This window comes from Talpa occidentalis, unplaced genomic scaffold (genome assembly GCF_014898055.3).
Source record: "Talpa occidentalis isolate TD23 unplaced genomic scaffold, MPIMG_talOcc4v2.1 talOcc4.4, whole genome shotgun sequence".
Classification (NCBI taxonomy): Eukaryota; Metazoa; Chordata; class Mammalia; order Eulipotyphla; family Talpidae; genus Talpa; species Talpa occidentalis.
In genome coordinates this window covers 40,665,841-40,678,654 of record NW_023604295.1, presented here as the reverse complement: position 1 = coordinate 40,678,654, position 12,814 = coordinate 40,665,841, and the positions used below count along the sequence as shown (strand labels likewise).

The 12,814-nt window shown below is 39.6% G+C and overlaps 1 protein-coding gene across 21 annotated transcripts in view; it reads right to left on the bottom strand.

Moving 5' to 3' along the window:
* DLG1 (discs large MAGUK scaffold protein 1) overlaps positions 1-9,801 on the bottom strand; it is a 193,173-nt gene extending 183,372 nt beyond the window's left edge. For 6 of the 21 annotated variants that reach the window (XM_037525323.2, XM_037525327.2, XM_037525328.2 and 3 more), the window contains exons 1-3: positions 8,397-8,861; positions 7,886-7,935; positions 7,111-7,242 (exon numbers count right to left, since the gene is read on the bottom strand). In XM_037525323.2, coding sequence (XP_037381220.1) covers positions 7,111-7,242; positions 7,886-7,904 — 151 coding nt within the window. In that variant the 5' untranslated portion in view covers positions 7,905-7,935; positions 8,397-8,861. Of the gene's footprint in view, positions 1-7,110; positions 7,243-7,885; positions 7,937-8,057; positions 8,211-8,396; positions 8,862-9,140; positions 9,344-9,747 lie in introns of those variants that run through there. The other 15 variants (XM_037525320.2, XM_054700461.1, XM_054700462.1 and 12 more) reach the window with 8 other exon arrangements.
* Between the last annotated feature and the right edge of the window lie 3,013 nt (positions 9,802-12,814).

Genomic DNA, 12,814 nt, shown 5'->3' with positions numbered 1-12,814 from the left:
AATAATTAATAATTAATAAAACTATGTAAACAGTTATTTAAACTATTTTAAATATGTCACAAACCTATCCATATGAAAAAACATCCAATGGTAAATTTTATGGGATAGAAATAGTTAACATGTATAACACAGAGAAGTCACACTATATAAACTTAAGCAAATTCAACTGTAATACCTCCCTCTGCAAAAATAAAAAAAGGGTGCAACTGTACTCCTCATTCCATCTCATAAGTGAATGTTACAAATAAAACCAAGAAGACTGTTCTCTCAGGTAGTCTCCAATTTTCACTGCCTCTCATAATGGATCTCTCTATAGTTCATGGTACTGAGTATGATTCTAGAACTACATGCTTTTAGGTCATGCTTTTAACTACAGGCTTTTTTAAAGGTCATTTAAACACAGGTCAACTATTTTGTTGCTCAACTGAAGAAATTTCTTTCCAATAGAGGAAAAAACAACTGTACTGTAGTTCATGATGACAGATGTTTAATTGCTGAGGGATTTTCAAAGATAACTTTAATCTGACACAATTTTTAACCTTTCACGCTGATTTTAAATATCAATTCCTGGGAGGACACAATTACGCACTTTTTTTACTTGTGTAGGGACTTTGTTTTATAAAATGAAAAAATATATGTATATATAAATAAAGTGTACATATATATCCAATAAAGTAACATTCTAAATGGATAGTCAACCTATGGAAGAAGTAGGAAGTTATTTTTGGAATGAGGATTTTCTTACCCATAATTTTGTATGTAATATGTTTATCTGAACTTAAATTTTTTACATGGAAAATGCATTATTTTCTTGAAATAAATTCCATCTTGGAGGGTTAGAGAGAAGACAAGTAGAAGCTAAAAAACAGTGAAATAAAAACACTGACATTTTAGAAGGTAAAAATTGTGTCAGTTAATTGACTAAAAATACAATATTTTTATAAACTACAGTAGTAAAATTTGCTCTTGCACAGATACTCTGTCTTGTAAACCACTGAATATTTAAAAAGTCATTTTGATACCTAAAGTGAAGATATAAAATTTTAAAGTATGTATTACAATTTGGGTTTCACAAAGGTCAAGCCAATGTCCAAAAATAAATATTTCAACACTTCAAATATTACTTGACTAACAGTCATGGGATATTCACATGCATATTCTTTAAAACAAGATATGTATCAAAAAGAACTAGAGATTCTTAGAGAACTGGCTGATTCCAGGGCTGTGCAGGATATGTACAAGATGAACCGAGAACATATTGTTATGCCAAAAAGTAAAAAAGTGCTTACAAAAAAATACGGGGCAAGTCTTAAGGATATAAAATCAAGTTTTCGAGGTTTCCCAGTAAATAAATATGAAATAATCTTAGCACCAAAATCATTAAGGATGGCAGTGAATTATCAATCATTGCAAGAAAAATACAAATAAATGGGGAAGGCTTTTGATTACAGTAAAAGTCAAGTGTTAATTGGAAAATGAAGAGGAGTACCTATGACGATTGGGGAAAAAACAGTATATACAGAGTGATCAGACAACACCTTAATTGGATGATCAAAAAATTAGTATCATCAATGCAGGACAGAAGAATGTGTACCTCTGGATGTACAGACCCCTACAGAATACAGAACCTGTATCTAATTACAATCAAATATCATGCAAACCCAAAATAAGAAATACTAGGAGCAGAGAGGAAGTTTATTGTATAAATATGCCAACGTCATAAAAGACAAAGAAATGTTTTGGAAATATGCCCAGGTTAAAGGACACTAAGAGATATGACAAGTAAATGCAATTTAGTTGGATAGTCTCAAAGTATACTGAAGAAAAGCATACTGAAGAAAAGTTTGAACCTAGATAGACAAAATAATTTAAACTAGAAGAAAATACTTATAACTGGCTCTATAGCTCTGTGATTATAAGAGTCTGAAGAAAATGCTGTAACATAAAGCACTGCTGCAGAGCAGTAGTAAGTAAAACTACTAGCAAATACTTCTATCAAAACCATGAACTGAAAAATTAAAAATTTCTTCCAATTCCATAGTTTCAATCAACAGTCAACATATCCTGTTATGTTTTCCTTTAGCAAACCTAGCCTGCAAAGTTGCACACACACACACAAACACAGCAACAGACTAAACACAGTATCACTGGGAGCAATAATAAGCAAAAATTCTACAAATATCTTGTTTAATAATAATAATCCTATGAAGTGTATATTCACCTGTAAGGTGAATTTTAACTTACGGGTTATGAATTTTATGGATTAGAAAACTAAGAGATTATCTATCTTGGCATTTTACCATTAAAGTTAATAGTTCATAAATTTTAGATTACTAAATACACTTTTCAAAATGCATAAATTCCATCATCATAAACATCATCCCATTATTATAAACATCCTCCTTCAAAGTAAACTATTTTTTAAAATACCACTGACTCTACAGATCAACATCTACATTGAATATACTTATTATTAGTGTTCTTGCCGCATAAAAATATTCAACGTATAACATATAACAAACTAATACTTGAAATTAAGGAGAGGCTCTGGATACACAATAGCTAGTTCAATACTGGCTCCACAATTTGGTATCTGAGGGTCCTTGGGCAAAATAGATAATCTCTTAGTTTTCTAATCCATAAAATTCATAACCCATAAGTTAAAATTCACCTTACAGGTGAATATAGACTTCATAGGATTATTATTATTAAACAAGATATTTGTATTAGCACATAGAAAGTGCTCACTAAATGTTCATCGTTATAACTTTTTACATACACTTAAGAAATCACATGCTCACTTTTAACAAGATGGCTTTTATTTAAAAAAAAAAGTAACAAGTGTTGGTGAGGACATGGAGAAACTGAATCCCTGTGTACTTTGGGTGGATTATAAAATGGTATCATCTATGGAAAACAGTATGGCACCGCCCAAAAAAAATTTAAAATGTAATTACCATATTACCGTAATTACCCACAATCCCACTTCTGGATATATATCCGAAAGAATAAAAGCATGATATCTGTATCTACATTCACAGCAACACTATTCAAAATAACCAACAGGGGAAAACAATCTAATATCTATCAATGGGTAAATGGATAAAGTGTAGTACGTATGCACAGAATATTATTTAGTCATAAAAAGGAAATCCTATCATGTGGAAATCATTATACTAAAAGAAGTAAGTCACTCACAAAAAAGATAAATATTGTATGACTCCACTTATAATGAGTAACTTAAAGTAGTCAAAATCATAGAGACAGAAAGAATGGTGGCTAGTTACTAGGATTTGTGGGAGAAGAAAAAGCAGAGTTTGTTGTATAATGAATAGAGTTTCAGTCTTGCAAGATAAAAAAGCTTTGAACTATTTTATAAAAATGTGAATATACCTAACATCAGTGAACTACACATTAAAAAGTGGTTGAGATGGTAAATTTTGTTTTTTAGGATTAAAAAAACAGGAATTACATATTTGAAACTCAGCATCCACAAACATAAATGTCCTTTATTACATAAAGGTTAGTGAAACTTAATTAAAAGAGTAGCAATAAATGAACTAGAAGCTAAAAAAAACTCAGAAGTTGACAGTGTTATTACATAATCCAACTTAATTTTGAAATATCTAATACAAAATGGTGCATTTAAATACACGTGTTAGCTACACCATACAAAATATACTAATCACATGTCACCTTACTCAAGTCTCTAAAGTTAATCTGATCTTGAAGCCAGGTTTTTATCCAGTGTGTAAGAAATGCAAATGAGTTCTCTGATCCCATAAGTAACCCCAGGGTCTAGACTGGTGTGAAACCTCCCGAAGTCATCTCAGATTCCAGACAAACCTAAGAACCAGAAATGACTTAGGACCTGAAAACCTGGGCTCTGATGATAAGCAAACCATAACCAATTTACTTCACTCTCAAAATTTTCAAAGATAACTATAGGAAATTAGGAAATACAAAATTTAAAAGTTTCCAAATTGCTCTCATCTAATCAGGGGTTAAAATTAAGTAGGCTTTATCTCCATTTATTAAAAATAATAATAATAATCACCAGATTTTTGGTGATAAATTTTAAACAAATGTATAGTTCCTCAAGCCATCCTTCAAGGAAACTGTCAAGTGTCAGAGAACAAGAACAATGATTGCCATATTTTACTGAACCAAAGATACTGATACTGAAAATATTAATAATAAAATATACCATTATTTCATGCCACTGAGAATGTAAAAACTAAACTGCCAACTAAACACTGACATACATCAATTACAAAATGTATTCCAAATTCAGAAACACCAAAATACTTTTAAATTGGTACCTCAGAACAGATGTAATGCAATACAAGTATAATTGTTCCTCTGAATAACTCCATTATCAAAAACTTAACCTATATATGAACTATAGAGAAAGAGAAAAAAATCAGCATTTCTAAAGACCAAAAACTATTTAGAGACCAATAAAACTTTCTTAAAAGCATAAAAAGTCAATGCAAACTACCAGTTCAAAGAAAAAAATAATAATCAGTGCAACATGCAAGTCCAAGGAAGTAACTGGGTAATTCACTAAAGATTAAGGAAATGATTCCCAAACTCAAGAAATCAAGAAGCTAAATACCAAATGACTTTTAAACAACAAGTGGTCAAGACCCAGGTCTCCTTTGATTCACTGGTCTACAACTCAGAGGAGAGAGTGCTACCTACTAAAGGAAAAAATAGTTAATACAAGATTTTTCAGTATATACTATGGACAAAGAGACTCTGATTTAGTTTAGGATGATTTACACTACCGCCCAGTTTCAAAAACAATGGTATAGGTGCTAAGCAAAAAGAAATTCCGACTGATCTAAAAATTTTTAAAACCTGAGAAAATAAAGGTTAACAAACTAATCCATTTTCAGCAAACACAAGAGAATACATGAGCTAATTCAGTAATGTTGACAGTTAATTCAAGTAGGTATATAGAAAGAAAAACTCTATTAAATTTAATTGTTTCAAAATTCCTAAAATCTAGGACTTTTCTTATACCAGTATCTGATACCACATCCTGTAAGTCATTAATATAGGTAAATCTAAATATCTAATTCACAACCAGTGAAATTACACAGGACAAATAAGACTCATGAGTAAAAACTTTCAGAAAACTAATGCTATCAGAATTAAAATTACATATAAGAATACACAAATACATTCAAAATAGGCAAACTGAATACATCAAAATATTCCTCCAAATGTAGCAAATTGACCTCCAACCTATGCAGAAATCTGTTTGGTAATTTCTGTAAATTCTGTTCGGTTATTACACTAACCATTTAATTTTCTTATGTCACAAACTCTACACAAAGAAGGACTACATCTCTCTCTATCTATGTACATATGTAAATGAGAACATAAGTCATACTATATTTTTTCTAAATAGTGATCCTACTGAATAAAACATTCTTAGGTTTAATGCTGAATTAGAAAGCTAACTAAAAGTGATTCTTCACTTTCTTTTTCCCCAGAGGAATCCAATTTGGCCATCTACTTGGACCTTTAAACTCAAGAGTTTAGAAATTCAAATGTAAAATATGCCCATCAATTTAAACAAAAAAGGGGAAAAGGCTGATATTTTTGAAGATGGGTATATAGCAGTTGGTTATGATGATCGTTCTATTCTTATCTATGTTTTTGAAATTTGTAATAACGTTAAAATTTCAAATATTATTCAGGTGTATGAGTGGACTTTTTTAAAATCTTAATTCTACAATAGGGGCCTCCCCGGTGGCGCAGCGGTTGAGTGCTGGGTTGTGAGGCTGCCCGCGGCCTCTGCGGTGCCGGTTCGATCCCCGGCTGCTCCCCGGCCACCGGAGGAGGGTCCCACATGGCGCGCAGACCTCTCCTGCCGCCCGCTGCTCCCCTCGGCAGTGTGCTTCGGTCCTTCTGCCTGTTCTGCTTCCCGCTCTGGCTCTGGTGAGTTCTCTCACCCTCCCACACTTCTGACTGTACACAATGCTTGTATAAATAATAAATAAAAAAAAAAAAAAAATCTTAATTCTACAATAAATCTAGTAGAAAGTATCAGATTGCTAATACGTTCTCTGACAGGGTAAACTAACTTAGAGATATTCCTCAAATGACATCAAAAATTACTTAATCAGTAAGACACAGATCTAAGGGGCCTCCCTGGTGGCCCAAGGGTTAGTGTCTCAGTACTATCAAGCTATCACCAGCCACCTCAGCAAGTCTTCGATCCATAGCAGGGGAGCTGGCCCACCTGGCACAGCAAACCTCTCCTGTCTGGCCTGCTGCTCCCCTCAGCAGTGTGTCTCAGAAGTTCTGACTGTTGTGCTCCCCACTCTGTATCTGGTGAATTCTCTCAACCACTTCCCCCCATAACATTCCCACACACACACACCTCTGGCTTACACCCCAGCTCATGTATGCATAAATAAATAAATCTTTAAAAAAAAATTATCTAGCAACTTTAAAAAAAAGGCTTAAAAACTTCTATTCCATTGCATCCACATTCCACAACTAATACAGTGACCTAGAAAAGACTAAATAACTGATATAACAGTCTAATAAATGCCAGGAATAGAATTCAGAACTCTTTGCCTATTTGTCAAATTCTCCTTTAAAATAATGCATTACCTCAAATTGTTTCAATTTTCTTGTCTGTAAAATAGATTAGACAAGATCATTTACCAGGTCTAGAATCCTGACTCCATGAATACCAAGTTAAACAGAGATCTTTATCATGGGAATGAAGGTTCTTAAACATAGCAGAGCTCTTCAAACATTTTCAGGGACTCCAGAGAAGTACAAATCAAATACAGAAACAAGCTGACAGCAATTCCGTCATTACCTTCTGGGTCCTGAGTTATTTTTACAACTTCTCCATTTCTCAGTATTTAATGCTAGACTATGAAACACTATTATCAAAGACCATTGAAACAATCATACTGAAAGTTTTTTGATTATATTTTTGGAAAGCCTAAGTATCAAAATAGACAACTCACTGGATGTTCAAGTAACTGAAAGCCTCACACAGAACCAAGTACATCACTCTCTTAAGTTTAAAATAAGCCTATCTGACATATATAAGGGTCACAGAGTTTTAATGCCCACCTATTAAAGCCTGAAAAAGGTTGCTCTGAAATATGTTAATAACCCGTTCTATGGAACTTCTGAGCTGTCTGTCTTCAGTTTGGCTTAGTTTAGATCGATATTCCTCCAAGAGGTGCAAAGCTCTCTGGGTATCTGGGAAGGAAAAAAAAGAGTGTGGTTAAAACTATGTATTTACAAGAAAGTATTAGACTCTATGCAGCAAATGATTCTCCACGACAGCTAAACAGTTCTCAGAATCCTCCAGATCAACGGATACTACTATGTTCATGGAAATATTATTCCCTAGAATGAGCAAAAAAAAATTTTTGTGTGTGTGAGAGGAGGAATGTGAACAGTTAATGTATACTGGTAGTCTACCACAATAAAAGATCATTTGATCTTAGCAACATAGTTTCTGCTGGTTTGACACACAAAAGCAGATTATCTACAATTAGTCATTAAAAATCAAAACCTTACCTATTTCTAAATACTAGCTTTTAGCCAGTATCCCAACACTCAGAAAAGTGTTTAGTGAGTAGGATAAAGTAAAATAGTAAAACACTAATTCAGAGTTTTAAAAAAGTCTCTCTAGTCACTAAAGAGATGTCAAAGAAGAAAGTTTAACAAACATTTAGGTGTTTCCATCATCTCAATGTGATGCTTAGATTCCCCAAGTAGTGAAGTTAGGACTGAGATGTCTCACCAAAGTTACACATTTTAAAAATATGCAATCACAAAACAGACATACAGAAAAGTCAGTGACACCCCACAAGAGAGTACTGAAATTAAATCTCACCTTGCTTCCGGACCGGCATTTTTCTCCAGAATGAGCAAGAGGGCACACACCTTTAAAAAAAAAAAAAGAAAGAAAGAAAGGAAAGTGAACTAAAGAAAAGAATCGTGGTTAAACCAGCATTTCCCCCTAAATCTCAAATTTGGAAACTCCCAGCCCAAATCGCAAAGCCCACCTTACAAAGTTTTCCCAAGTGAAAGGAAGAGTCTCAAAAGCCGACAGAGGCAATCTTGACAGCTTTCACCTAGGGGTGCTACTCCTGCAAATTAGGAGCACCGAGAAGTCAGCTCCCAAATTCTCCTCCAAGTCGCCCCCTCTCCAAAGGGCACCAAATACCTAGACAAGCACCCCTCCTTCCCCCCAGCACAAGTATGCATACTCCCCCCCTGCTACTGGGGAGCTAAGAGGCGCCCCGACCCTTGGTCCCAAAGCCAAAGGCGCCCGGCGAGCGCTCCGAGAATGGACCAGCTGGGCTGATCACCCCGCCCAGCTCAGGCCCCTTCCTCGCGCTTGCCTCTCTCCTCGCACGCTTCCTCCAGGCTACTCCAGCGGGGGCCGGACAGGGCAGCGGCCGCTCTCCCGCGACGCCCTCGCGCCCCACATGCACACCTCCGCGGGCCCCCACACCTGCGGCGCCACCACAAAGTTCCGGCGAGCGGCGCGCGCTCAGAGCTGGGGTGCACTCCGGCCCGACTCCAGGCGGCTCCCCCGCCCAGCACCGCTCCACGTCCCCCGCCCCGCCCGGGGCTCGAGGAGCCGAGCTGAGAGGGGTGAGGGAACGGGGGAGGAGCTCCCCTCCGCGGCCGCACCCCCGCGGCCTCTTCTTCCTCCTCGACCGCCGCCGCCCCTCACTCGCCGCGGCTCGCTAGCCCGCTCGCCCTCGCCGCTCCTCGCCGCCCCACCCCCTGAACCTCGCCTCCTTCCGCGCCCCCAACAGCTCTCCCCCCAAACTTTCCGCCAAGATGGCGGCCCCGGAGCTGGACTGCTGCGCCCCCACGTGACCGCGTTCCCCGCGCGCTCAGCCAATGGGAAGTGAGGAGGCGGCTCGCGCCGAGCCCTGGGCTCTCCGGGCTGCTACCTTCGGGGTGGAAGGGGGAGGCGGGCCGAGAGGGGGCTGGGGAGCTGCGAGGGGATTTAGGGAGCAGCCTGAGTGGACCTCCTTGCTTAAAGGGGAGGCCGCCGAAGTGACTCTGAGGACAAAGGACTGGCACACGGGCGCTACAGGTGGCCCGGGGGCCCCGCAGGAGCCCGCCTTTACCTCGCCCGAGCCCACCGGCGCGTCCCGCGGGGCTGAGCCCGACGTGCTCCACGCCCTGAAGGATCGGGGTGTCGGGCGGCCAGCCATCACCTACGCCGGATCCAAGACACCCATTCCGAGACACCCTGTAACCTCACTAAACACGTGGCCGTTTTCAACTCCCCGCAGGAGAGTCCCGGGTGCCCCCCCCGGGGGATCCCTAGCCCGGAGAAGCGGTGCCGGGAGGAGTCGAACGCACCACCCACGTTAGGGGCGGTGAAGGGCGGGGCCTGGGTGGGGAGTCAGGGCGGAGTTGGGGGTGAGGGGGGATCTCTGCACTGTCTTCCCCTTCATACTGATTTTTAAAAAGTTACTGTTCTCTCGAGTGAAAGTATTTGGGAGGGGGTTAAATTAAAGAAGGCCTTGTAAAATGGGGTTGGTTAATAGAGTTTGAGAGGGTAACTGGAGGAATTTTAAGTGTAAGTGATTAATTCCAGATATAGATGCATTTAAGACTGGGAAGAGAAAATTCGATCCTTTATTCACTCATCATTCCCGCTGCCCTGCGTCCCCGCACCCATCAGTCTCGAGGAGTAGCCAAGCTCCGGCGGCCCCTTTAAGAACTCACCTGTAGCCAGAGCCTCCCGCGCCCAGCGGCCACCGCCCGAGCTGCCCGGCTGTTTCCACCGCAGCTCCGTGCGGGACTGTGAGACGGACTGAGCCACCCCTGTTGCAGAAGGAGAATCGCAGGAAGTTCTCCAGGCCCGTCTCTCCAAGCCTCTTCTGGATTACAGGGATCTCTGAGGTCCTGAGAGAAGAATTTGCCCAAGGTCACCCAGAGTTAGTGACTACCGGAAGATTTTTTCCCAGTAAACCTGACAGCCTTTCGCCAATGCTGTATCCTTGGGCCAATAAGGGAAAGCCCGGGGAACCTTGTCCTGTAACCATAACAATTACAAGTATGCAGAGTAATTGGGTTTCACTTTTGGATTGAAGCTGGAAGTCCTAACTTTAAAAATCCAACCATTTTCGAGCTCATGTAGACCCACTCTCCCAGTTTAAGGTAAAAAAAACCCCTGAGATCCAGAAAGTAGTAGAAACTTGCCCAAGAACATATAGACCAATCAGTAACAACTGCCCAGCATTAAGTCTCCTAGCTCAAGTAAAGGGTTCTCTGCTCAGTGATTTGGGAACACTTGACAGTGGTATATGGGTATGTTGGTAACAGATCTCTACGCTTTTCTGAATCAAGCATCTTGGGAGCTTGAGCAAGTTTAATAGAAGAAATGGAATGGAAAAATCAAAGAAAGCGCCTATGAACAAGGGGTTTGAATGAAGGGATTTTTTTTTTTTAATAGAGGCATGTTTTATTTATTTATTTGTTTGTTTGTTTGTCTTGTTTATACATGCACTGGGTACAGTCAGAAGCGCGGGAGGGTGAGAGAATTCACCAGAGCCAGAGCAGGGAGCAGAGCAGGCAGAAGGACCGAAGCACACTGCTGAGGGGAGCAGCAGGCGGCAGGAGAGGTCTGCATGCCATGTGGGACCCTCCTCCGGTGGCCGGGGAGCAGCCGGGGATCAAACCGGCGCCGCAGAGGCCGTGGGCAGCTTCGCAACCCAGCGCTCAACCGCTGCGCCACCGGGGAGGCCCAGAAGGGATTTTTTTAAATTGTGAAATAGGAGGATTCTTAACAGTGAAAATGGCTGATGGCATGCATGCTATTATTAAAACTTCATTGATGAACTGAGGATAGAATGGTTTCACTGAATGAAACTTTCTAAGAATAGAATCTCTCCAGAATTCAGGAGGAGGGAGGGATTTTGCCTTCCCCTTTGATATCATTCATTGTTCCTATAAGTTTACTTGCTAGACGATGGGGATAGACTAAATAGAAAATAAAATTTCTGTGCTCAAGGACCTATAGCCAGTAACAAATGGATGAAAGCCAGTGTGGCTTTTTCCAGGGGCTGGTGAGAAGTCAAACCAAAATTTGTATGATTTTTCAGTGTCATCCTAGTACTCCCCTAAAAACAATGGGGTGTGGGTGGAGAGGAAGAGGAGACAGGAGGGCATGATGTCCTTCCTTTTATCATTTCTCACCCTATGTGGTTGTCAGTAGTATACAAAAACAGGAATGAGCCCGCACTTGTTCCACTCTTAGGAGTCAAATGGAGGAAGCTTTGCTGGATTCTTTCAGCTTCTGCTTGATGGACATTCCTACCACCTTAGGCAGTGTTTTAGAATTTTATACAACCTGACAAAACATACTAAAAAAGAACCTCTTGTGTTCCTGTAACTTTCATTCATTGTGAACTTCTTGTGTTCCTGTAACTTTCATTGTTTTAGTCCTATTCCCTGGATATACAAAACCAACCCGTTTAAATATTGAAACCAAGCTCATTGGAGCCCTCTCTTTTTCAAATAAATGATCCCTCTCTACAATTATTTCCTTTGGGGTAAGCTTTCGTACTCCTTATTATTGTGGTTACTTTTTTTTTTTCTAAATCCCTCTTAAAGGGTGCTGCCAGGAAATGTCCTCGAATTCTTCACGGAGGGATGACCAGCCTGGTCACTTCCATCAGTCTCAATATTTGTTTCTCACATGACGCCTAGGCTGCATATGTGTTTTTGACAGTATCAACTCCTTTTCTTTTCTTAGTGATTGCCTTAACATAAACAGTGCATTGCCACCCTGCCAGAATGAGATCAGTAGAGTCTGGCACTGAGCACCTTTATGGGATGGGCTGGTGCTCATCTAGATAGAAAGAAGACAAGTGGAACTGTAAGGATGACTTGGATTAGAAGAGGGTTGGGAAGGGAAGGCTTTGAACTGAGAGACAATATTCTTGAAGATGAGATCTCTGACATCTCAATAGACAATTCAGAAATTTTGGCCTTTCCATGGTCTTCTGACTCCTAAGCTTTTTAAGACATTTGAAAGGAAGTTAATTTGGGCCTAGAAAGTTTGTACATATATAAACTTGTATGTATATGTGTGTATATATATATATAATTTTTAATGAGGAAGTTGTAAAGTAGTCAGATCTTATACTGGATCCCATTCAATGGCAGCTGCTACCTACATAAAGTAAGGAAGACTGAGAATATAACATACATTTGGAAAAATCCAGATACTTTTTATGTTGTAGTGATGTGGTAGTGTGCTTCCAAGAGATGGCCCCTAATTTTTCTTACCTCTGTATATCTTTGGGATTGACCTAAGTAACCAATAGAGTAATGCAGAAATGATGTAGATTAGGTCACGAAAGATTCTGTGGCTTCTGCTGTGCCCTCTTGGATCACTTGCTGTGGAGGAAGTCAGCCACTATATTATGAAGACACTCAAGCAGCTCCATAGAAACATCTTCATGGTGAGAAAATGAGGCTCCTTGCCAACAGCCAATATCAACAGAATAAAACTGAAACCAATTCCTCTTAAAACATGGACAGGTGTGCTTTCTTCTTTCAGGTATAATCCCTGCAAAATTCCCATCACCAATTCACCCGTGTCCCATCACCATAGTCCCTTGTATAAGAACACATTCTCTCCCCTGTTTTGATCCCTCTCCATCTCCCTCCCCTGCAGAGTATCTCTGATTAATAGTTGCCTATTAATTTTGTTTTTCAATTTATTATAATTATTTTTTTCCTGGTCCCTTATTTGTTTCCCTTACATTCCTCCAATAAGTGAAAC